The sequence below is a fragment of the Lithobates pipiens genome, unplaced genomic scaffold (assembly GCF_037356315.1).
Source record: "Lithobates pipiens isolate NorthernLeopardFrog02 unplaced genomic scaffold, aLitPip1_a1.2 Scaffold_16, whole genome shotgun sequence".
NCBI lineage: Eukaryota > Metazoa > Chordata > Amphibia > Anura > Ranidae > Lithobates > Lithobates pipiens.
Window position 1 is genome coordinate 13,834,975 of NW_027507748.1, and position 23,992 is coordinate 13,858,966.

Consider the following 23,992-nt stretch of genomic DNA (forward strand, 5'->3'; position numbering starts at 1 on the left):
TAGAATTATCGATCTCCATTTTGCCAGACAAGGCCCTTGCTTTGGACAATATCACATCCCGCTCTTTATAATTAAGCAATTTGAACAGATCGGGCCCGGGGTGATTACCAGGAGGCAATGGGCACGTGGGTACTCTGTGGGCACGCTCAGCAGAAAAAACTGGGGAGAAGGATTCCCTGCCAAATGTAGAAATCAACCAATGCTCTATAAAGTCCACTGAGCTTTTACCTTCAGCCCTTTCCGGAATACCCAAAGCACGGATATTATTGCGCCTCATACGATTCTCCATTTCATCAAGTCGCATAGCATGCTGTTCAGTGCTGAGCTATTGTGAGACACAGGAATAGGAATGCAGGCGTTTTATCTGATTTGGCCCTCACATGCCTGACGAAGGGGCCCTGGGTGACTCTAACGTTGCACTCTCCTTGCGTTGTGATCATGCAATAAATTACCCGTTTGGACGCTACTTATGTCATTCCATGGTGTGCTGGCAAATATCTTCACTGTGACTTGAACCAGTATCCAGCTGGTTGTTGCTGCAGCACCAAAACTTGAGAGCTCATCCAGGAATGTATGCGATGGGAATATGAAGTATTATCTGATTTGGCGACCCGTCAGAATGTGTAATGGAAGTGATGCTCCATCGCCGCCATCTTGCTACACCCCGCGCTCCTCCATAGTAAGGATACACTGAGAAGGGGGCAAGCGGACATCTTGTTACACCCACTGGAGTTTTGCATTTTATGCTTAATTTTTAACAGTAAAGTTAGTTTATATAGTGAAATACAGTACAGTGGAACCTTAGTTAACGAGTAATGCGGTTAACAAGCGTTTTGAAAGATGAGCAACTTTAAAAAAAAAAAAAAAAAAATCCTGACTCGGTTTGCGAGTGTTGTCTCGCAAAACGAGTGAAATTCAAGCCAATGCGGTGTGCACTACCGCATTTGGCCAGAGGTGCGGGGGCACCAGTGACACTCAGAATGGTTCGGAGCCGTTTGCAAATACTCTGAATCACTCCGTTCCCGAGTGTTTCCAAGTTCAGCCAAGCTGTCCCGAGTATTTCTAAGCCTTTCCCAGTTCAGCCGAGCTGTCCCCAAGTATTTCCAAGCCTTTCCAAGAGTTTCCAAGTTCAGCCGAGCTGTCCCGGAGTATTTCCAAGTTCAGCCGAGCTGTCCCCGAGTATTTCCGATGCTCTCCAGCACTCCTCCCCACTTCTGGCCACATGCAGTATTTCCAGTGACTACTATCGGGAAACTCGCTTTGATATGCAAGTGCTTTGGATTGCAAGCATTCTCCTGGAACGTATTATGCTCGTAATCCAAGGTTCCACTGTACTTAGAACTCTTGACTGGTTAGATGTTGAATTTTAAAAGCAGCGGCAACCTTCTTCATCTCATAGGTTTGCTAATCTGACAGATGTTCGCTGCTTTTAAAATTCAACATCTAATGTCAGACGGAGTTCTAAGTACTGTATTTCACTATATAAACTCACTTTACTGTTAAAAATAAGTGTAAAATGCAAAACTCCGGTGGGGGTAACAAGATGTTCGCTTTCCCCTTTCTCAGTGTATCCTTACTATGGAGGAGTGCGTGGTGTAGCAAGATGGCGGCGATGGAACGTCACTTCTGTTACACATTCTGACAGGTCGCCAAATCAGACAGAACACCAGCACAGCACAGCGTGTTGAACAGGCCAGTGACTCTGCTCCGTGTCCTCACGATCCGTCCCATACCTGATGTGCCTTCCCCCGGAAGTCCCATACCTGATGTGCCTACCTCGGCAGTCCCACCCATACTCCACCCTCAGATACACAGAGCACTGTGAAGGGGCTTTCTGTGTGTATATGCAGGTGTGCAGGACAGACTGGGGTACACACACTACAGCAGGCGCACAGTGGTAGATTCTGGCTGAATAATTGGCGAGTGTCTAAACCCAACGGACAATTGCAGATGGATCTTCCTCTGCTCCAAGTCTTTGAGGACTGAGGTCACATTCACACACTAGTGATTAGGGTCGGTGTGCACTGTAGCAGCATTTACTTCTGCGGCTGTCAGTGGGTACATGCGGCTGTCAGCCCTGTTTGCTATAGAGATTGCTGCTGCATGCACTTTGTGTCCACCAACGCTCACCCCAAGTAATCACTGGCTGCGCAGAGAGAGCCATGAATAGGTGCAGCCACCGGCAGCCGCACCTACCTGCTGAGAGCTGCAGGAGGTACTGCCGCATGCAAATCGCACCAGCCCTAATCACCACCGGTGTGAATGTAGCCTAATTTACACTATATAGCATGACAGATGTTTTACCGCATTGTAAAATGTCTGTCATATCAGGGACACTCAGGAAGCAACCGTTTCCTGTGTGTCCCATTCACCCTGCAACGCAGCATATGGCTGCACTTCAGCATGCTGCATTTTATCATAGCGCACCATGCCGAATCGCACTGCACTCTACAGCAGCGCAATGCGTCTCACTGCTCTACATTACCCCGAATGAGGTGTACATTTTTTTACACTTCAAATAAAGTTCCTTCAAAAAAAAAAAAAAATAAAAAAAAAAGAGTAATGTGATGCGCTAAATCACGCACCACACTGCCCAACCACATGCCAGCAATGCAGAGCTGCCAGTTCAGTGAATCGTGCCGGCAGCTCTGCATTGTGCATGAATACAGCCTGAAAAAAAGGCTGCTACTCCTCTGAAAAACAATCCACACATGAATTATTATTATTTATTTTTTTTGAAGATAGTGCTGTGCTATGAACCTAAATACTGTGCGTAATAAAGTGCAAAGGCGCTCAATGAAAGATATGGTTGAAAGAGGCAATGTTCAAAGGTCAAATATATATCCAGTCCTCGGCAGTATAAAAACGTGTCGCATGCCCTGCGATTTCTTCGGATAAAACAATAAAAGTGTATCAATAAGACAATAAAAGTGTATCAATAAGACAATAAAAGTTTATCAAACACTCAAAAGATTCTTTGTAGAACAGCGGTAGGAAATATATCCTTATGGTGTGCACAGGAAGTGAAAAACCGGTGCTCAAAAAGAAGGTGCACTACCATTGCAATAATTCCTGAAGGAATAGCTAAAATCCTAAAAGGCATATAAAAATAAAAAAGTTTCCTCCATATTAGGTATATTCTGCAAATGTTCTTATAGGTGAAAGCAAAAAAGAGAAGTAGTGTCCATATAAGGTGCAAGGTAGAAAAGTGGCTGTATATTAGCAGTGTCAGCATAAAATGACAAAGTGCTGGTGCAGTCCCCCGCTATTGTCCCTGGTGTGTCCGCATCCAATGAACCTCACAATGGGGCATGGGGGTGATGTAAGGAGGGATGCACAATAGTGTAGTATTTCCAAATGTTTATAGACAAAACAGTAAAGGTAAAATCAAGGTACTCACAATAAGAAGTATTAAACAGGCATATAACAAACGAGCTGCAATCTCGCCCACGTCACTTCCGGTGCCCCGGGTTTCCGCACGTGTTCGTAACTGTCACATGACTTCATCAGGGGAATCCTTTTCTCTGAAGTTCATTGACGGACACAGCTCCTTTAAATCTTGACCATAGGGTTCTCACGGCACCTTCAGGAGAGGACTAGGCAGAACATGTAATACACGCCACCATCCTCTGTCAGGGAATCTGGAAGTGAAGCATTGAGGCTTCACTGCCCGGTTCCCTACTGCGCATGCGTGAGACACACTACGCGTCTCCACTCGTCCATGCAGTGTCCTGGGAACTGTGTTTCCCAGAACACAACAGGGGGGCATCTGCAGCTAGCTTGTCCCGGAACTGGGTGCAGATACCTGGATTATACAGGTATCTGCACCCCCCTCCCCCCTGAAAGGTGGCAATTGTGGCACCGGAGGGGGGGGGGGAGGGTTCCGATGAGCGGACCTTTCACTTTAGGGTAGAGGTCCGCTTTAACATTAATAAATCACCGGGACCAGATGGCTTGCACCCGAGGATACTTGGGGAACTCAGTCAAGTACTTGCCGGACCATTGTTCCTAATTTTTACTGACAGTCTATTGACTGGAATGATATCAGCTGATTGGAGAAAAACCAATGTAGCTCCAATGTTTAAGGCTGGGTTCACACTGCAGCGGTTTATTAGAACAGATGTGATTCGCACCGCACTGCAGTGAAAATCACATCCGATCTCTGTGCGATGCGAGTCCAGCCATACAGATAGTATGGCTGAATTTGCATCGCACCCGGCCCAAACTCGCACAGGACCCTTTTATTGGTCCGCAGCAGAATTTGATCGCATGGGTGTTCACACCATGCGATCCGATTCCTGTCCGAGTTTGCAGATCGCACTGCGATATGCAAACTGATCTGGGGGTGTCATTAACGTTTCACTGACACTCCCAGCAGTTCGCATAGGGCAGTGTGAACTGCCGCCGGGAGGTATGCGATGCGGGATTTGCGGCGTTCCCGCATCGCTGCAATGTGAACCTAGCCTAAAAAGGGCCCAAAATACATCCCTGGGAGTTAGAGACCAGATGGCCCAACATCAATAGTACGTAAACTCTTGGAGGGGATAATAAAGGGACTATATACAAGATTTTAGTAATGAGAACGTTATCATTAGCAGTAATCAGCATGGATTCATGAAGAATCGTTCTTGCTAAACCAATCTATTAACCTTCTATGAGGAGGCGAGTTGCCATATAGATAAAGGAAGGCCCGTAGATGTGGTGTATCTAGATTTCTCTTTCGTTCATTGATGGACACAGCTCCTTTAAATCTTGACCATAGGGTTATCATGCCACCTGCAGGAGAGGACAGGGCAGAACATGTAAAAACAGCAGAACTGCATAGCTCCGCCCAGGGGGCGGTCACTCTGGCTATAACCCCTCAGCCTGCTTCCTGCAGCTCAGTACGTCAACAAGCAGTACCACGTAAAATCGAAGGGCTGGGTGCTGTGTCCCTCAATGAACTAAAGAGAAAAGGATTTTACGGTGAGTACAAAAATCCTATTTTCTCTTTTGTTCATTGACAGACACAGCTCCTTTAAATCTTGACCGTAGGGACGTCCTCAATCAGCGTCAAAACAAGGGGTGGAAACAGCAAAACATAACTTCACCCACAACTAGAGGAATGCCTCAACGGAGGAGTTGCCATCTGAAAAAGGCCGCACCAGAACTTACGGCCAACGTATGCATCAAAAATAGCTTTACAACAAAATTGTAACTTTTATTAAAAAAGAAAAAAAAAAGGTGTAAATTGCAACTTTTACACAGCCGCCTGTGTAAAAGTTTGCGGCCAAAGCAAGCATCCGAAGATGCGCTTACATCAACTTTGTAGAATTTTTTTAAAAGTGTGAACAGACGACCAAGTCGCCGCCTTACAAACCTGGGAAACAGACACTTGATGTCGAAAAGCCCATGAGGACCCAATTGCCCTGGTGGAATGGGCCGTGACGAGGTGTAAGCCTGGACTACAATCTGTCTGATCCACTGGGAAATGGTGGTCGACAAGCCCGCCAAACCTTTTTTCGGACCGGTCACCGAAACAGATTCTGACTTCCTGAAGGGAGCCGTAGCAGATATACCCTCAGAGCCCGAACCACGTCCAGGGAATGTAGGGCAACTTCTTTAGGATGTGTCGGCTTAGGACAAAGGGATGGGAATACAATGTCCTCATTAAGATGAAAAGCCGAAACCACCTTTGAAAGAAAAGAAGGGCGTGGACGTAGCACCGCCTTATCCTTGTGGATAACCAGATAGGGCGACTTGCAAGACAAGGCCGCCAACTCAGAAACCCTCCTGGCAGATGTAATAGCCACTAAAAAGACAACTTTCTGGGAAAGAGTCAACAAGGGAATTTCACTGATGTTTCTGAAGCGTCGATAGCACCAGGTTCAGATCCCATGGAAGTAGGGGTGGTCGAACTGGAGGGACTACATGTCGAACTATGTTTCTATGCCCGGGATGTATAAGGCCGACAGGGCCAGCACGTGTCGCTCTACACACTGGAGGATGTGAGCGACCTTCCGTGCTGCGGCTGAGCTCCTTGATGGTTGACATATGTCACTGCCGTGCAGTTGTTTGACTGGATCCGGATTGGACGCCCCTGTAGCCTCATTGACCATGTGGAGAGGCATAGCCTGATCGCTCGAAGTTCGAGCACATTGATTGACAACTGGGATTCTTCCTGCGACCAGAGGCCCTGGGTCGACTGTACCCCCAGCACTCCACCCCCAGCCGGTCAGGCTGGCGTCTGTTGTGATCACCGTCCAATGGCTAGGAAGGAACGATCTCCCGCACCGAAGGGTTGGGGCCCTCAGCCACCAGAGGAGGGAATCCCTGACTAACTGGCTCACGCGAATCTGATGATCCAGGGATAGATTTGTCCCAGTTGGACAGGATCTCCTTCTGCAAGACTCTGGTGTGAAATTGGGCATATGGTACTGCCTCGAAGGATTCTACCATGAGGTCCAGAACTCGCATGCAGAAGCTCAGCGACGACCACCTGCGGTTTATCAATAACTTCACCGCGGCTCGGAGAGTTTGCAGCTTATCTGAAGGGAGAAACTCTAGCTTCCACGGAGTCCAGCACCAAGCCCAGGTACTCCAGGCGTTGAGTGGGCACAAGCACCAACTTTTTTTGGTTCAGCACCCAACCAAACTTCAGTAGAGTTTGCATGGTGATCGCCACAGCCTCCCTTAATTCAGAGTTGCGTTATCCCTTTGAGGAGAGCCTCCTTAAAAAAAAATGGATGGTTCCTCCGGTGGTCATTGACCTCCCGGTATCCAGCCCCTGAAACACCGCGGGGCCCCCGAGTCTGAATCAGAAGACGGGGGCAGGGGACGTTTTTTACCCCCCTTGCGCCCACATGCCGCCTCCACCCTGGCAACGAACGTTTCCAGGACCGCTGACAAAGCATCTATAGGCACTGCATTATCTGCTGGTGAGCCGGTTGCAATTACAGGGATATCTGGGGAAGAAGCTCCAGCTTCTGATGCCATGCTGACCCACCTCGTCTGCCACACTTGGGGACTTAGGACTAGGTACACAATCCCACCCTTCTAGCTGCTCACAGACTGAGGGGGCCCCACCAAAGGACTCACCACCCTGACCGAGTGCTGTGCCGTTCTGCCGCTGACCGCTGTCTTCTGTGTCTAGTCACAGGTGCCCAGAGAGAAAAACCGCGCTGTTCTGAGGTAAAATGACCCAGCACTAGAGGTAAAAATGAGCTGAGGCTAGAAGAAAATGGCCGCCACTCGTTCTTGTACAGAAAAACACCAGGAAAATGGCCGCCAGACCTCTTGAAAATGGCTGACAGTCATGCTCTGCAAAAAGACTACAGAAAAATGGCTGCGGCTGCCGGAAAATGGGGGCAGCACATTGAGGTAATACTTTACACAGGCACCTCACAGCAGAGAAAAAAGGGCAAAAGACCACAAACAGACCCAAACAGTGCAGCCCCTGTCAAGGATCAGAGTCCCCCCCCCCTCCCCGGAGGACCTCCGGCCCAGGTACATACACCACACCTCATGCCCAGTCATGCAGCGTCCCCCGCAGGGGGAGGAGGGAAAACGGATAGGGAGAGCGAGAGACCCCTTAATCAACCTCCCAGGGAATGTCCAGCTGCTCCATCCTGCCAATGCAGGGAGAGCTGTACTTACCCATCCGGTCGGTATGGCTGGAGGCATTCCACCACAGACCCATCTCCCGAGCAGTACGGGGTGGCTGCTGGCCACGGCACACTGTGACACAGACAGCAGTAGCCCGGTCATATGTGTGCCCCGGAGCATGTAGCTCACCGGCCGCCCCTGGAGCAGAAGGGGCATGTTGTGGCTGACCTAGCGCATAGCTAGGGCCTGCTCATGCTCGATGTCCAGGCTGGGGAGACTACAAGGATCTACATGTCCCAGCCTGTCACCCAGCCGGCTGTTGATAGAAGATCACAGGGTCAAAATCTTGCGGAAAAATCAAAAAATCCCCAGTACCAATGGTCCCTTCAGGGAGCCTAGGTCCTCCTTCTCTAGGCAGAAAAAAACCGAGCTGCAGGAAGCAGGCTGAGGGGTTATAGCCAGAGGGACCACCCCCTGGGCAGAGCTATGCAGTTCTGCTGTTTTTACATGTTCTGCCTAATCCTCTCCTGCAGGTGGCATGATAACCTTATGGTCAAGATTTAAAGTAGCTGTGTCCGTTAATGAACGAAAGAGAAATCCAGATACACCACGTCTACGGGCCTTCCGTTATCTAGATGGTAACTCACCTCCTCATAGAAGGGTAACAGATTGGTTTGGCAAGAACGATTCTTCATGAATCCATGCCGATTACTGCTAATAACATTCTCATTACTAAAATCTTGTATACAGTCCCTTATCATCCCCAAGAGTTTACATACTATTGATGTTAGAACTGGTCTGTAACTCCCAGGGATGTATTTTGGGCCCTTTTTAAACATTGGCGCTACATTGGCTTTTCTCCAATCAGCTGATACCATTCCAGTCAATAGACTGTCAGTAAAAATTAGGAACAATGGTCCGGCAATTACTTGACTGAGTTCCCCAAGTACCCTCGGGTGCAAGCCATCTGGTCCCGGTGATTTATTAATGTTAAGTTTCCCAAGTCTAATTTTAATTCTGTCATTGTTAACCATTGAGTTGCTTCCTGTGATGTGTCATGAGGATAAACACTGCAGTTTTGGTTACTGAAGCCCCCCGATTCCCTTGTGAAGACTGAGGAGAAGAAAAAATTCAATACCTTTGCCATCTCCCCATCCTTGGCAACCAGATGTCCTTCCTCATTCTTTATGGGGCCAATATGGTCTGTCCTCCCTTTTTTACGGTTTACATACTTAAAGAATTTCTTGGGATTTTTTTTTTTTTGCTCTCCTTCGCTATATGTCTTTCATGTTCTATCTTAGCCATCCTTATTGAACCTTTACATTTCTTGTTGCATTCTCTATAAAGTCTGAATGCTGATGATGATCCCTCAACCTTGTATTTTTTTGAAGGCCTTCTCCTTTACTTTTATATGCATTTTTACATTGAAGTTAAGCCATCCAGGACTTTTGTTCGCTCTTTTAAATGTATTACCCAATGGGATGTATTGGCTAATGCCCTTATGTAATATGCTCTTAAAGCAAACCAATCTCGGCGTTCTTTGCTCCTAATTGTATCTCAGTTTATGCCTTCTAGCAAGGTTTGTAGTTTAGGGAAGTTGGCTCTTTTGAAATTCTGTGTCTTTGTATTCCCCTTATGTTTTCTATTTGTGTGATTTATACTGAAGCCAATTGACCTGTGATCGCTGTTACCTAAATTACCCAGTAATTCCACATCCGTGATCAGGTTTGTATTGTTGATAATCAGTAAATCCAGTAACGCTTTATTTCTAGTTGGTGCATCTACTATCTGACCCATAAAATTGCCCTGCAAGACATTTAGGAACTGGTGAGCCTTATATAAATGCGTGGTTCCATACGTCCACAGTCTTTGTCTGGACAATTAAAATCCCCCATTATGATACTTCCCATCCCTGCTGCTAATCCAAATTGTGATAGGAGGTCCGTCTCCCCCTCCTCCCTCAGGTTGGGGGGCCTATAGCATGCTTCTCAGTATTTTCCCCTTCATTCTTTTGGAGCTCTACCCATAACAACTCCACCTCCTCCCTAGCTCCCTTAGTGATGTCATCTCTCACATTCACTTGTACATTATTCTTGATATATAGGCATACCCCTCCCCCTTTTTTACTCTCTCTATCCTTGCGATAAAGGATATACCCTTGAATGGTTGCCAGCCAATCATGAGAGCTGTTGAACCAGGTCTCTGAAATTCCCACAAAAATCCAAATCCTCCTTGTACAACAGTATCACTAGTTCACACATCTTGTCCACCAGGCTCCTGGCATTGGTGAACATGCCACGTAGTTTAGACCGGTCGCATACTGTGCCTCTTATTGGGTGTTCCGAGATTGCTACTAGGACTTGTTACTATACTTAGCTTGGATTTAGGTGCTTTAGTCAACCTACCACTAATGCACCCAATACTACCCTCTGGAATATGTTCCTCGCTGACTATCTCTACCTCTGGACCCTCCCCCCATTGCCTAGTTTAAAAACCCCTCCAAATTTTTGGCCATCTTCATTCCCAGCTGATCTGCACCCTTCTCATTTAGGTGCAGTCCATCCCTTCTATAGTACTGGTTATCTAATGAGAAGTTGGCCCAGTCCTCCAGGAACCCAAACCCCTCCTTACTACACCAGCTCTTTAGCCACTTGTTTAATTCCCTAATCTCCCTATGCCTTTCTGGTGTGGCTCGATGTACCGGTAGTGTTCCTGGGAATACTACATTGGAGGTCCTTTTCCTCAATTTAGCTCCCAAGTCCCAAAAATCTTTCTTTAGGACACTCCATCTGCAGTATGTTATCAAAAAATACTGGAGGAACATTTGCATTAATCGGCCAGGAAGCTGTGCATGGGAAGTACTTGTACATACCAACATGACAATGATCCAAAACACAAGGCCAAGTCAACCAGTCATTGGCTACAGCAGAATAAAGTGAAGGTTCTGGAGTGGCCATCTCAGTCTCCTGACCACAATCTCATTAAGCCACTCTGGGGAGATCTCAAACGTGCAGCTCATGCAAGACAGACCAAGAATTTACAGGAACTGGAGGCTTTTTGCCAAGAAGAATGGGCAGCTTTACCATTTGAGAAGATAAAGAGCTTCATCCACAAATACTTCAAGCTGTCATTGATATTAAAGGGGGCAATACACGGTATTAAGAACTGGGGTATGTAAACTTTTGATCAGGGTCATTTGGGTAGTTTCTGTTGTGATTATGATTTAAAAAGAGTTAACGCAGTGGATTGATAATAAATGGCTTTAGCCAAACACCGACCATGAATGAAAGAAAAGTTTTTGTGTTATTTATATTCTCTGAAAAACAGCCAAGAAATCATAAATTCTGCCAGGGTATGTAATGAATAAAAAGAAGGGAAGGGGGCATCGACCTTGTGCATTACCATAAATAATTTTAACAAAGGTAAAATAGCTGACTGAGGAGGATTGGTCTGAGGTCCTACACCAGATTATTCCTCTTATGATCTCCGCAAAGGACAGATTTGTACAGCTAAAATTCCTTCAGAGGGTACATTACACACCCCAAAAGGCTGGCACTAATGTATAACACATCTGATATATATCCCAAGTGTGATGGAGGTATTGGCAACTACATACACATGGTATGGCTTTGTCCGCGAATACAAGAGTTCTGGAAAAAGGTGGCCGACGACATCACTTCAATAAGTGGGGTGTCTGTTGGGCTAGATCCCTTGATTCTACTGCTGGGTATCACAGACGATCTGTCCACTAGTACCTATAAAAAAAAGTATTCATCTTCTATGTGGCATTCTATGCCAGGAAAACTATTTTGCTCCAGTGGAAAAAGGCAGAATCCCCTCGGGTTTCCACTTGGCGGGACCTGGTGAATGCTGCCCTCCCCCCTCTATAAACTGGCCTACATGGGTTGTAACTGCCCTAAGAAATTTCATAAAATTTGGTCGTCTTAAGTGGAGACAAGAGGCCTCATAGTATAGGCACAGAAGGGGTTCCTCCCCCACCATTCCTATCCTTACCCTAGGAGGGGGTCCCCCCCCCAGCTTCCCTGTCTATTGTAATCGGATGCCATCATGGACGCCCCCCCCCCCCCCCAACCCTTTTCCCCGTCAAACGTAATATATGCCAATTTGACTTGGGTCCTTTAGTACCAATAGGTATATGATGTCTGTTTACCTTACCAAGGAGATTTGATTCTCGTGAGAAAGATATTGGAACTTAACCTATGCTCAAACCATTTTGAGAAATAATCCTGAAAGTAATATACTTTATGGACGAATTCTGTTCTAGTCCTAGCATACGATTCTCTTGAGCAACTATACCGTTTTGCTGATTATCACTGTACCCTGTAACACTTGATATGCATAACATGTAACTGAATTCTATATTTTAATAAAAATTCCTTCTGTTAAAAAAAAACATGCATATCAAACCAATAGCGAGTGGTTTTACCTTCATCAAATTAATTTTTGGTAGCGCACAAGGTCAGTGCACCCTCCCTTCTTTGTTTCAGTTCCAAGGCCACCCATTGTTCTGAGGAAGGCAACAAGGCTATGGACATCCCATACAAAAGGGTTGACTGCACCACACACCCCTAGACCCAGCAGCCGAGCACAGCAGGACTGTTTTTGTGTCCCAAGCACACATCCATGCAATCTTTACTGACATCCACATACAAAAGACGTGTGCTCTTCCAACTAAATGGCCACAGTTTGGTGAAGGTCCTTTTCTGTTCCAGCATGACCGGTCTCCTGCATACAAAAAGCCAGCTCCATAAAGACATGGTTTGACCCTACTGAACACCTTTAGGAGGAGTTGGAACAGAAATTGTGAGTTAGGACAATCTTTTTTTTTTTTTTGGCGCCCAACGTGGGGAAAGGTCTTCTCCTTCAACATCAGTATCTGACCTCCTAAATGGGAAGTATTCCCTGAAGAGTGGAGGATATTATATACAGTATGTCAGATAAGTTACCACCGTCACCAAATGATCATTATAACTCTCTGGAAATGGGAACATTGCACAAATGTACTATGACCTGTAGACATTAGGGATGCACCGATATAGGGGAGCGAAAATAGGGTTATCAGCCTTGTGCCGATAGAAGAAAAAAAAAAAAAGGTGCTGATAATGACTGCCGAAAATAGGGTTATCTGCGTTTTGAAAATAGAAGAAAAAGGTGCCAATAACGTCCAAAAATAAATTCATGATATTAATTAAAAAGTAAAATACAACAATTATATATAAGAAATATATATTTTTGTTAAACAAAACTCCATTTTGGTTTCGGTTTTCGGCCAAGTGCATCCTGAATTTTTGGTTTTCTATCTAGAATTTTCCTTTCGGCGCACCACTAGTAGATATAATTATTAGCAGGGCTTCCCTGACACCAGAAAGTTACTTCAAGGGTTCTGCAAGGTTAAATATGGTTGAGAAAGGCTGCTGAAGCTTGAAGACGGTCAGCTGGCTTATCAATCGTAAGAAACTCCAATCAGCATCAAATCCATACATTTTATCAATCATTTCACTCTTCACATTTGTCTTTTTTTATATTTTTGTGTTTTTTTTTTTTTATTATTTCATTTCCAGACTAAAACCTACTTTTTCTCTTCTTTTTTATTTAATGCAAATTACATATACCAGGTAACTATTTCCGGAATTGTGTCACACAGAACAAAATGTATTTACAAAGAGGAAAAGGAGATATTGGGGGAAGAAAGGGGGGGGGGGGGGGGTAGGCAAGGTGGGCAGAGGACATCAGGCATACATTCTGACATAAAATAAAAAAAAAACAAATAAAGGAAACAAAAAAAAAAAAACATGGGACCTCGACGCTGTCTTGGGGATTTTCGGGGGGCACAGCGGAGATCAAAATAAAACAAACTTTCAGTCACAAAGGCATTCAAGTAGTAATGTTATACACATTTTTTTTTTTTTTTTTTTGTTTTTTTCTCTTTTTTCGTGAATGCGATATTTCAGAGATTACCAGTTGTAGTTGTGGAGATTTTGCCTTTTGTTTTGCTTTTTTTTTTTTTTTTTATTCCCATTTTTTTTTTTAATACACATAGTTTTTGCTGGAACGTTCCCCTGGCTGAATTGTGTTTGTTAGCCAAGCTGTCCATCGGGGTGGGGGGGAAAAAAAAAAAAAAAAAAAAAAAGAAGAACACACGTCGAAGCGATATTACAGGCGAAGCAAAAAATATATATATATGTATATATTCTATAGAGGAGTCGATCACGGCTGAAAGCTACATTCTGAAGCACGTCGCCGTCACATCCCTTTCCAACCCACGTAAGACTTGAAAATAATAAAAAAAAATTAAATAAAAAATAAAATTATTATTGCAATTTGTATATATATATTTTTTTTTTATTTTGCACAGGGGAAAAAAAAAAAAAAAAAAAAGCAATAAAATCTGTTGATAGTGGACAGCCCAACCTTCCCGCTGCAAATATTACAACCCCTCCCTGTGTGCTAATAAAACAGTACGGTGATCTAGGGGGGGGGGGGCTTCAGAACTGGCAGACCGTTGTAGCAGTTTCACTTTATCAAGATCAGGAGGTAAAAAAAATCTGATACAGTTTTACACAGTTTTAAAATAATATTTAGGCTCGGTTCACATATATGCAAATTGGATGCGTTTAAAAATGCATCCGATTCGCATAACATGCAAATCGGACCGGTTTTCAGTGGAGCCCTGTTCACATGTCTGGGGCGGCCGTGGTCCATTTCTGAAAAGGGGTTGTGTGCGATTCTTGGGTGTGGCTTAGGTGCGAATTCAAGTAAATATTCGCACCTGAATCGGTGAACAAAACACCACACCGGACTCCAAACCGCAGCCAGACGTGTGAACCAAGCCTTAAAGTCGCGGTAGTTTCTGGCGGTCTCTAAATAACCCAAACATGCCTCGATGGAAGCAGATGGTCACCTAGTGACTAAAACCTGGGGGAGGGGGGGGGGACAATTTTTGAGAAGAGATTGTGTAAAATGACACAGCGACTCTAAAAAATGTCGAAAGAAGCCTATTTTTAAAACACGCTTAACAGGACGAAAACGAATAACCGCAGTTTGCCGGCAGCAGAGGATTAGAACTGGGATAGTGCAAAATAGACGAAGAACGTATGCTTTGTTGCTCAATGTGATGGTGGAATCTTTACTTTTTGTGCCAATTCTAGACGCGATAAAGATGGGAAAAAAAAGGAACATCCCCAGGAGCCATACATCCAGCAATAACCCAGTGTAAACAGCCTCAGCTCAGGTTCCATCCAGGCCAGGCCCCGACGTGTTTCGCCCTTGGTTGAAACGCGTCGGTGGCCATGGCCAGGATGGAGTCTGAGCCGAGGCTTTTATTTTTATTTTTTACTACAGATACAGCAGAATTTTCCTGGATATATGGATCCTGGGGCGTTCCCAGTTTTCATGCTTGCAGCCACTGAGCCAAGACACGCTCTTTCCCAGCCTGCACTCATAGCGGAGGTTCACATAAAAATGGAACCTCCACTTTTCGGGAACCCCCCTCCGTTTCAGGGGGGGAGGGGGCTGCAGATACCTATATAATACAGGTATTTGCACCCACTTCCGGGAGTAGACTCCTGAATCTACACCTCCCCCCACTGTTGTCTGCTGGGAAACACACGGGTCCCAGAGACAGCAGGGACCATCTGCATTGCGCAGAGCGACTCGCGCATGCTCAGTAGGGAACAGGGAAGAGAAGCCGCAAGGCTTCATTTCCTGAATCCCTTACCAAAGATGGCAGCAGCAGCACCCAAGAGCCAGATCGGCTTCGGGTTCTGACATCGCGGGCACCCTGGACAGGTAAAGTGTCCATATTTTAAAAGTCAGCAGCTGCATTTGTAGCTGCTGACTTTAAAAAAATAAATAAAATTTGGTGGACCTAAGCTTTAAGTGCGAGTCACTCTGGACCTGGACAGATAGGAGCCTGGGTTGGCACCACTAACACTTGGTGTGGGTTCAAAGCCAAAAAAGATATGTTAGATGGTTAACCTGCAAAAATACGCAAGTCTGGAAAATGAAATAAATTATTGTGGATTTAGTAACAAGTGTTCTCCACATTGGCTCCATCTCCATGAGTAAGCTCTGGTGGGCCGAGTAAAACACACTGGGAGTCGTGGCCAGGCTGACGCTGCCACTTTTTCACAGCAGGTCTTGTTCCGATGTATGGCTCCCGAGGATCTTCAGCTCTTATCTACCATTGCCTGGAGCGTTAGCAGGCTCCTTTCCGGGCCAGCACTCACAGCAGCAGGCACAGGACTACACTTCCTTGTAGCCTGGGCAGCCCACATACACACCATGGGTCTGCCACTAGAGTTGTAAGGGGCTTCAAGTCTGACCAATGCAGATCAGAGCCTGATCAGACATTGATAGATAAAAGCTGCCACAGAGGTGTTGGCATTTCTCAGAGGTTGACTAGTACCTACTGCATAACGTTCAATAGTTATGCTCTTTCACCAGATGCTTTTCGATAGGAAAGTCCCACCCCAGTCGTTTGTAAACTTCCACATGTATATTAACAAACGGAAGCCAATGTGGAAGAAATTAACCATAAAAGGTGGAAGAAATGATCCACGACAATCCCATGAAGGGGCGAGGGGGGCTCAGACACATGTGGAGTAATAAACAAGGTCTACCAGGATAGCAACAGGAGGGGGGGGGGGGGGGGAAGTATAGAACAGCTTAGCACACTGCAGGACAAGTACACCACAAATGTCTAGCATACGTATCACACAGGACGCTCTATACCGCCATACTCTGCCTGTAACCCAATAACGTCACTGCATCAGCAAAGCTTAGACAGATGCCCTCGATTCACCTAAATGACAGCAGCGGGGCAGTGGCTGTGGGCTCCCAGCTCAATATTTAATACAAGGGAGACAACAGAAGCAGATGGGGTGGGCAACGCACAGCGCTGGCCGGCCAGTCCCAGAGACACAGACGTAATGCCCGCGGACAACCCATGCGGGGGAGGCAAGTGTTGTCTGTTCCATGGTTAAATCGACGGTTATACTCTTGCCTCTTGTGATACGATGAGCACCCCTCAAATTCATTAATGTGGGCTGCGTAAGGTCTGAGGGATTTTCAGCAAATGGGCCCCAATGGGTGGAGGGGCCACAGATACAGAAGGGAACGGGTGTCTATGGTAGAACTTACCCCAACAAGACCGGTCTCTGAAAAGCGAAACAAGAGTTTAATTGTTGCTTGCACAACCTTTAACAGAACCCTCACTTAAATAAACCCGGCCAAGGGCTGCTACTGGGGGGTCAGGGACTAGCACTGGAGGTCTGCAAATTGCTGAAGCTATTCTGAATGGTACAGCAACCCCACGTGGCTTGATCTAGAACAGAAACGCAGTCTTCAGGCAGGTGAAAAATCTAGCCATCAAACACTAAAATGGTCCAACTGCCCCAAGCACCCCCCAGACCGCTACACGCTCTGTGTGTTGGCAGATCAGCATCGCCTGGGATGGACATCAGGGTTACTGCGCAGTGGAAGGGTGCACGTATCTTGCGCAATAAGGCACTCCGAAAACAGATTTCAGGGAGATGGTGCCAGGGCGCCAGTCCCACCTGCCAAAAACCCTTGGCAGCGACTGGCGGGGGTCCGAAAGGTGTAAGCGTGGCAGCGACTTCTCATTACATAGACTGGGGCACTGGAAAAATGACAATGACCAGCACCTGCCTAGGAAAGAGGGGAACCGGCGTTGCTGCCCCTTCCACCCTCACCCAGAAAACTCCTACGGAGCAAGTTAAAAAAACAAAACAAAAAAAATTAAACAAAAAAAAAAAAAAAAAAAGGAAAAGAAAAACCTGTATTTATAGATATTTTACAAGGTTAAATAACAATAATAATAATTATAATAATAAAAAAACTGAACCACTAAAATTGACAGGATGGCGTGTCTTTACAGTTATGTATATATATATATTTTTTCCTTGATAGATGTGGCCAGTGTCTAGCGGGAGAGTCCAGGGATAGGGGTGTGGTGTGTGCGCGCTCCACCCCATCTCTCATTCCCCACCCTCTTGCTACTTTGCCCGTTTTCCTTCTCGCCCGTGCGCAGAACATGCTTTGCTATTGGCTCAGGAGGAGTTGGAGGCTGATGCTGACGCTGCATTGTTGGTCGGCCCGCGATCCCCAGCATTTGAATCTGGAAGAGAATGAAGATGGGTGAGGAGGATGGCCAAGAGATGGCAGAACAAGTATAATGACCGCACTAGTTATAACCCATCTACAGGATATAAAATACTAACATGAAAAATTATTCAGAAGCCCGATACATCCTTATATCTCGTCTCTGGTCAGCCAAGCAGAACCTTCAAACCACTTACCACCTTTACACACCTCCAGGTCTTCTCCCATGCTGTTACCTTTCTCTATAACTCCCTTTCCAGCACAAACGCCACGTTCTCCTTTTCTGGAGAACCCTTCCAGGTCAACACAACTCCCACATACCACCGGGTCGTCTCTTATGGTTCCCACTTTCTCAAAAATGCCCTCAAAGGCCTATATTACTCCCACACACCTCCACTTCTTTCATGGTCCTCCCTTTCTCCAGAAAACCATCACTTTCACACTTCTCCGAGTCTCCAAGAATTTCCTTCCAGGCCAACACTACATATGCTCACACCTCCAGGACTTGTCATACGGTTTTCCTTTTCTCCAAAATGGCCTTACAAGCTTAGACCACCTACAAACCATTACGGGTCTTCTCCCATATTGCTCCTTTTTTCTAAAATTCCTTTCAAGGTCAACAAATCCACACAGCATAAGGTTTACCCTCATGATTCTTTCGTTCTCCAGAATGCTCTTCCTTGCCAACACCACTGCGAACCAAGATATGCGTGTGAGCCGCTCAGGCTGTATGGTTAATGAAGTCCTTTGCCCCACAGTGTGGGTGCTGGCCAGGAAGGAAGCTCATCTATGCTTCAAGCAATGGTAGAGAGTGCTTAGGTGTCCCGAGGGTGATGACTTGATGTGTGGCTCCTGGGACATCTTATCACTCTCTACCATAGTCAACACCACTCCCACACACTTCTAGATCTTCTCCAATGGTTCTCACCTTCTCCAAAACACCCTCCCAGACCTACACCACTTCCACACACCTCTACGTTTTCTCTTTCTACAGAATGCGGTTTCAGCATGCCACCACTTACACTCACCTCCAGGTGTTCTCCTATAGTGCTCCCTTTGTCTAGACTAGTTTTCCAGGCCACCACCACTTACTCACTCTTCTGGGTCTTCTCTCATGGTTCTCCTATTCTGTAGCACGCCATTCCAGGTCAACACTGCCCATACACCTCAGAATCATTTTTCATAGTTCTCCCTTTTTTCCACCACCCAAACACCGCTCGGGATCAGCTTTCAAAGTTCTCGCTTTCTCTACAATGCCTTTCAAGGAAACCACCACTTTCACACAGTCCTGTCCCTCTACCGCACCACTTCTCTAGAACTCCTTTCAGGGCCAATATCACTTACACCTCCAGGTCTCTAGTACGCCTTTCCAGATCAAAATCACTCCATTACACCTCCAGGATGGAGGTACTCATGGTTCTCCCCTTTCTACAGAATGCCTTTCCAAGATACCACCAATTTCACACACCTCCAAGTCTTCTCCATTGCTGCTCCCTTTCTTGAGAAAATCTTTACAGGGAAAAACACCTACTCACACCCCCAGGTCTTTTCTCACAGTGCTACATTTCTTTGAAAGTTCCTTCCAGGACAACATCATTAACTTGCACCTCCAGGTCTTTTCTAATGGTTCTCCTCAATTCCAGAACACCCTTGCATGCCAATTCCACTCTCATACACCTCAAAGTCTTCACTCATGCGGCTATTTTTCTCATTCTATTCAGGGCCAACACCACTTACACACACACTTCCAGGTCTTCTACTATCCTGTTCTGTTTCTCAAGAATCGGAGCATGCCATTGGGTATTTGATAAGGTTTCAAGTCTTTCGACACACATGAGAAACATTATTTGCTGGACATCTGAGAGTCATTTAGCACCACATCCCTTATATATGCATAGTATATCAAGAATTGAAAGGATTGGGATTTTAATACAAACACAACAATCGCAACAATTTTTTTTTTTTTAAATAACTATTTTATTTATTTATTTAAAAGGATATGTATTTTAATGCGTCTCAAATAAAATGGTTATTTTTTTTAAAAATGATTTTGTGTTTCTGCACCTTATATCTTTTGACACACATGCAAACTTTTATTGCAAAGACGTAGATCAACTGACACACGGCTGGGGGATTTACTAAAACTGGTGGAAACAGAATCAAGTGCAGCTCTGCATACTAACCAATCAGCTTCTAACTTCAGCTTGTTCAATTAAGCTTTGACAATAAAACCTGGAAGCGGATTGGTTACTATGCACAGCTGCACCAGATTCTGTGAGCGCCCGTTTTGGTAAATCTTCTCCATATTTATTTATGGTAATCTCTCATATACATATATAGCAAACACTTATCAATTCTTTGGTTCTTTGATAAATTTCAAATTTTTTTCCCCATCAAAGTGGATCTCCAGGCTCCATCAGAAAAAAATATAAATACTGTAACTGCTGACTTTTAATATAAGGACACTTACCTGTCCACAAATCCAGTGGTGTCTTCGCCCCCAAGCTCCATCAGAAAAAACCTGTTCACAAATCCTTCACCCAAGCCAACTTTTCAATCGGCTCTTGGGTGCCGCCGCCATCTCGGCTAAGGGAAGCCGGTGTTCTGCCAAAAACTGTCCCCCCCCCCCCCCCCCCCCCCATCGGGTTAGTGTCCACCCCGTACTGTGCAGGTGCAGCGATTGCGCAGTACGGAGAACAAGGAGACTCTGAAAAGTCTCCAAAGATGAACGGCGCCTGCGCACTGAGTCCCGGTTGAAGCCCCACCATCCAAGTGGACATACGGTAGCATTTTGAGGGCCCCTCGCGGGCAAGCTTCACTTGCCACGCTTTGGGCACGGCCTCAATTCACTCTGCAATTTTTTTATTCTATCTCTATGTCCACTTGGATGGTGGGGCTTGAACTTGGAGACCTTCGGCGTCTTCTTGTCCTCCGTACTGCGCAATCACTTTACAGGGGGGACACTATCCGACGGGGGACAGTATTTGACACAACACGGGCAGTGAAGCCTTGCTTCTTCACAGCCGGGTTCCCTACTATGCATGCGTGAAGCACGCTGCGTTTTGTGAATGGCCTGGCGGCGGGGGAAGGAGGAGGAGGAGGGTGGACGAACCTCTGGCTGGGTTCGCTGCAACAAACTCAGCCGGGAGTAGGAGCAGGTACCTGTCAAAACCAGGTACCCACTTCCTGCTTTAAGGTACCAAATGTGGTAGCGGAGGTCGGGGAGGAGGCAAACAAGTGGAGCGTCCCCTTTTGGGTGGAAAAACAAAACAAAACAAAAAACTTATTGTAAATATTTTCTGCAGTTAAACTTTTTTTCCCCCCTCACACATATCCTAGGAAAGAGTGCGCCATCTCATGACATACACACAGGGACTATACACAAAGGACATCCCGGTCATTAGGCAGCTTTGAGACTAATATTCCTGGCTGTGTAACAAAAGACTGAAATAGAGGATAAGATAGAGAAGACATGTGAGCATCCTCACCTGATGTCGCTGTGGCGTTTGTGGGCGTAGACACGGAGGCCTGGTTTCGAGCGTGTGGCGGGATGAGTATAGATGACAGCGAGGGGTTGCTAGACAGTTCTGTAAATGAAAAAAAAAAAGACATTGAGGAAAAAATGATTCCAACGGATATCCAGCTACTTCCTCGCAGGGTCATATCTGGAGATCCCATGAAACGTGCGTATTTGGAACCAGAAGGGAAATGGTCTTTTAGAAAATCCTGCACAACACAAACACCTGCCGCAGTCCCCCACTACAGCTCTGTGAGGTTTGCCAAAGGCTCCCTTAGCTGCCCATGGGATATAAAAATGCCTTCCGTTTGGTCCAACGTCTGTCTGTAAGGCCACCTAGACTGAAAAAGTACGCCAAACTTCTAAAAGAGGGCGCCACTCTTCCTCATACCGTGTAGCTCTTGTATCCTTAGGACAAGGAGAGAGCTCCTGCAAGTATTCTGTTTTGTAAGTGGAGACGAGTAAAAGAGCATAGGACCGTGTATGCGGCCATCGCTGTTGGGCCCGACGCTCTGATGACTTACGCCGGGAAAGGCAGACATTTCCCTATCTACTAATCTAACCGAAGTGCCCATCAGTCTAAAACAAGCCAATGTAGTTTAACCACTTCCCGACCAGCGCACGATGATGTACGTCGACAGAATGGCACGGGCAGGCATATTGGCGTACATGTACGTCCAATATTCGTTGCCGCCGTGCCATTGGGAGCGCGCCGCCGGCGGCGCGCTCCCGCACTGGTCGGGACCCCCGTGAGTCCGGTCGCGGGACCCGCGGACTCGATCGCCGCGGGCATCCCCGCGATCGTCTCACGGAGCGGCCGAATGGAGGAAATGCTGTATAAACAAAATTTTTCCATTCTGCCTAGCAACTAGTGACGCTGATCTCTGCTCCATGTGATTGGAGCAGAGATCAGTGTACACTAAATGAAAGCCCAACCCCCCCACAGTTAGTAACACACCCCTAGGAACACTTAACCCCTACACTGCCACCCACTGGTTAACCCTTTCACTGCCAGTGTCATTTACACAGGAATCACTGCATTTATATAGCAGTGATTACTGTATGAATGACAATGGTCCCAAAAATGTGTCAAAAATGTCCGATGGGTCCCCCACAATGTCGCAGTCACAATAAAAATCGCAGATCGCCGCCATTACTAGTAAAAAAAATAATAATAAAAAATTATTAATAAAAATGCTATAAAACTATCCCTATTTTGTAAACGCTATAACTTTTGCGCAAACCAATCAATAATCGCTTATTGCGATTTTTTTTACCAAAAATATGTAGAAGAATACGTATCGCCCTAAACTGAGGGAAAAAAATGTTTTTTTATATATTTTTGGGGGATATTTATTATTACAAAAAGTAAAAAATAATGCGTTTTTTTCAAAATTATCGCTCTATTTTTGTTTATAGCGCAAAAAATAAAAACCGCAGAGGTGATCAAATACCACCAAAAGAAAGCTCTATTTGTGGGAAAAAAAAGGACGTTAATTTTGTTTGGGAGCCACGTCGCACGACCGCGCAATTGTCAGTTAAATCGACGCAGTGCCGAATCGCAAAAAGTGGTCTGGTCTTTGACCAGCAAATTGGTCCGGTCTGAAAGTGGTTAAAGGGGTTGTAAATGTATTGAGGTGAAAAACCTCTTGTAGTGCACCAGCCCCCCAGAGTCCCCGCTTTTACTTACCTGAGCCCGATCGTTCCTGCGCCAGGGAGGAGCACACCCACTCCAGCCGGTGTCTTGGGTCCTGATTGGATAGATTGATAGCAGCGCAGCCATTGGCTCCTGCTGCTGTGAAAGCCAATGACGCGGGGGGCGGAGCCGAGCCCTGCTGTCTGTGTCAATGGACGCAGCAACAGGACATGAGAGCGCAGCCGCAAGGGTGCCCCAAAGGAGCGCGCTTCTCCAGCGGGGCACTCGAGAAGGAGGAGGAGCCAGGAGCGCCACCAAGGGACCCCAGAAGAGGAGGATCTGGGCCACTCTGTGCAAAACCAACTGCACAAAGGAGGTACGAGATTTTTATTTTTTTTTTAAACAAAAAAAAAAAATGTTTACATATCCTTTAAAGAGACTCGGTCACACTGACCATTCGGGGAAAATTGAGAGACTCTCTTGACTAAAACACTTTATGCATACTGTACCATTTGGGCTGCAGTCTTTTGCTCTGTCCAGTGACGTCGCGGTTCTCTCTTCTCCACTGGCGGCGATGTTGGCCCTCGCCCATCATTACTTCAGTGCCCTGAAAAAGTATTTGCCCCCTTCCTGATTTTTTTTTTGCATATTTGTCACCCATAAATGATTCAGATTGTCAAACAAGTTTTATTACTACACAAAGATAATCCCAGTAAATATAAAATGGAGTATTTAAAATGACAATTTATTAAAAAGGGAAAAAAGCTGCCTCGTCCTTTGTGAAAAAGTAATTGCCCCATTCATGCTAAATCACAAATGAACTGGGATTAACCACATTTTTTGTAAAGTTGAGTTAAATTTCACACTTGCCACACCCAGGCCTGATTACTGCCAGCCCTGTTGAATCAAGAAATCACTTAAAGCGGAAGCAAACCCATCAATTTAAAGGCTCAGTTACACTTACTTCGGCTTCAACACAGAATAACACTTACACTTGCTTCAAAACAAGGTCTTGGACACGCTTTGTTAAAGCTCTCTGAACGCCAGTCAAAGCTCCGGTCACAAAATAAAATGGTTAGCTTACAGTCCTGTCTACACCTTGCTCTTGTTTT

The 23,992-nt window shown here is 45.8% G+C and overlaps 1 protein-coding gene across 1 annotated transcript in view; it reads right to left on the reverse strand.

Moving 5' to 3' along the window:
• Positions 1–13,175: 13,175 nt before the first annotated feature.
• Positions 13,176–23,992, reverse strand: part of GSK3B (glycogen synthase kinase 3 beta) — a 130,760-nt gene continuing 119,943 nt past the window's right edge. Inside the window, 2 exon segments of the mRNA XM_077479374.1 lie at positions 13,176–17,743; positions 21,216–21,314. Of these exon segments, the coding sequence (XP_077335500.1) occupies positions 17,676–17,743; positions 21,216–21,314 (167 nt within the window). The 3' untranslated portion in view covers positions 13,176–17,675.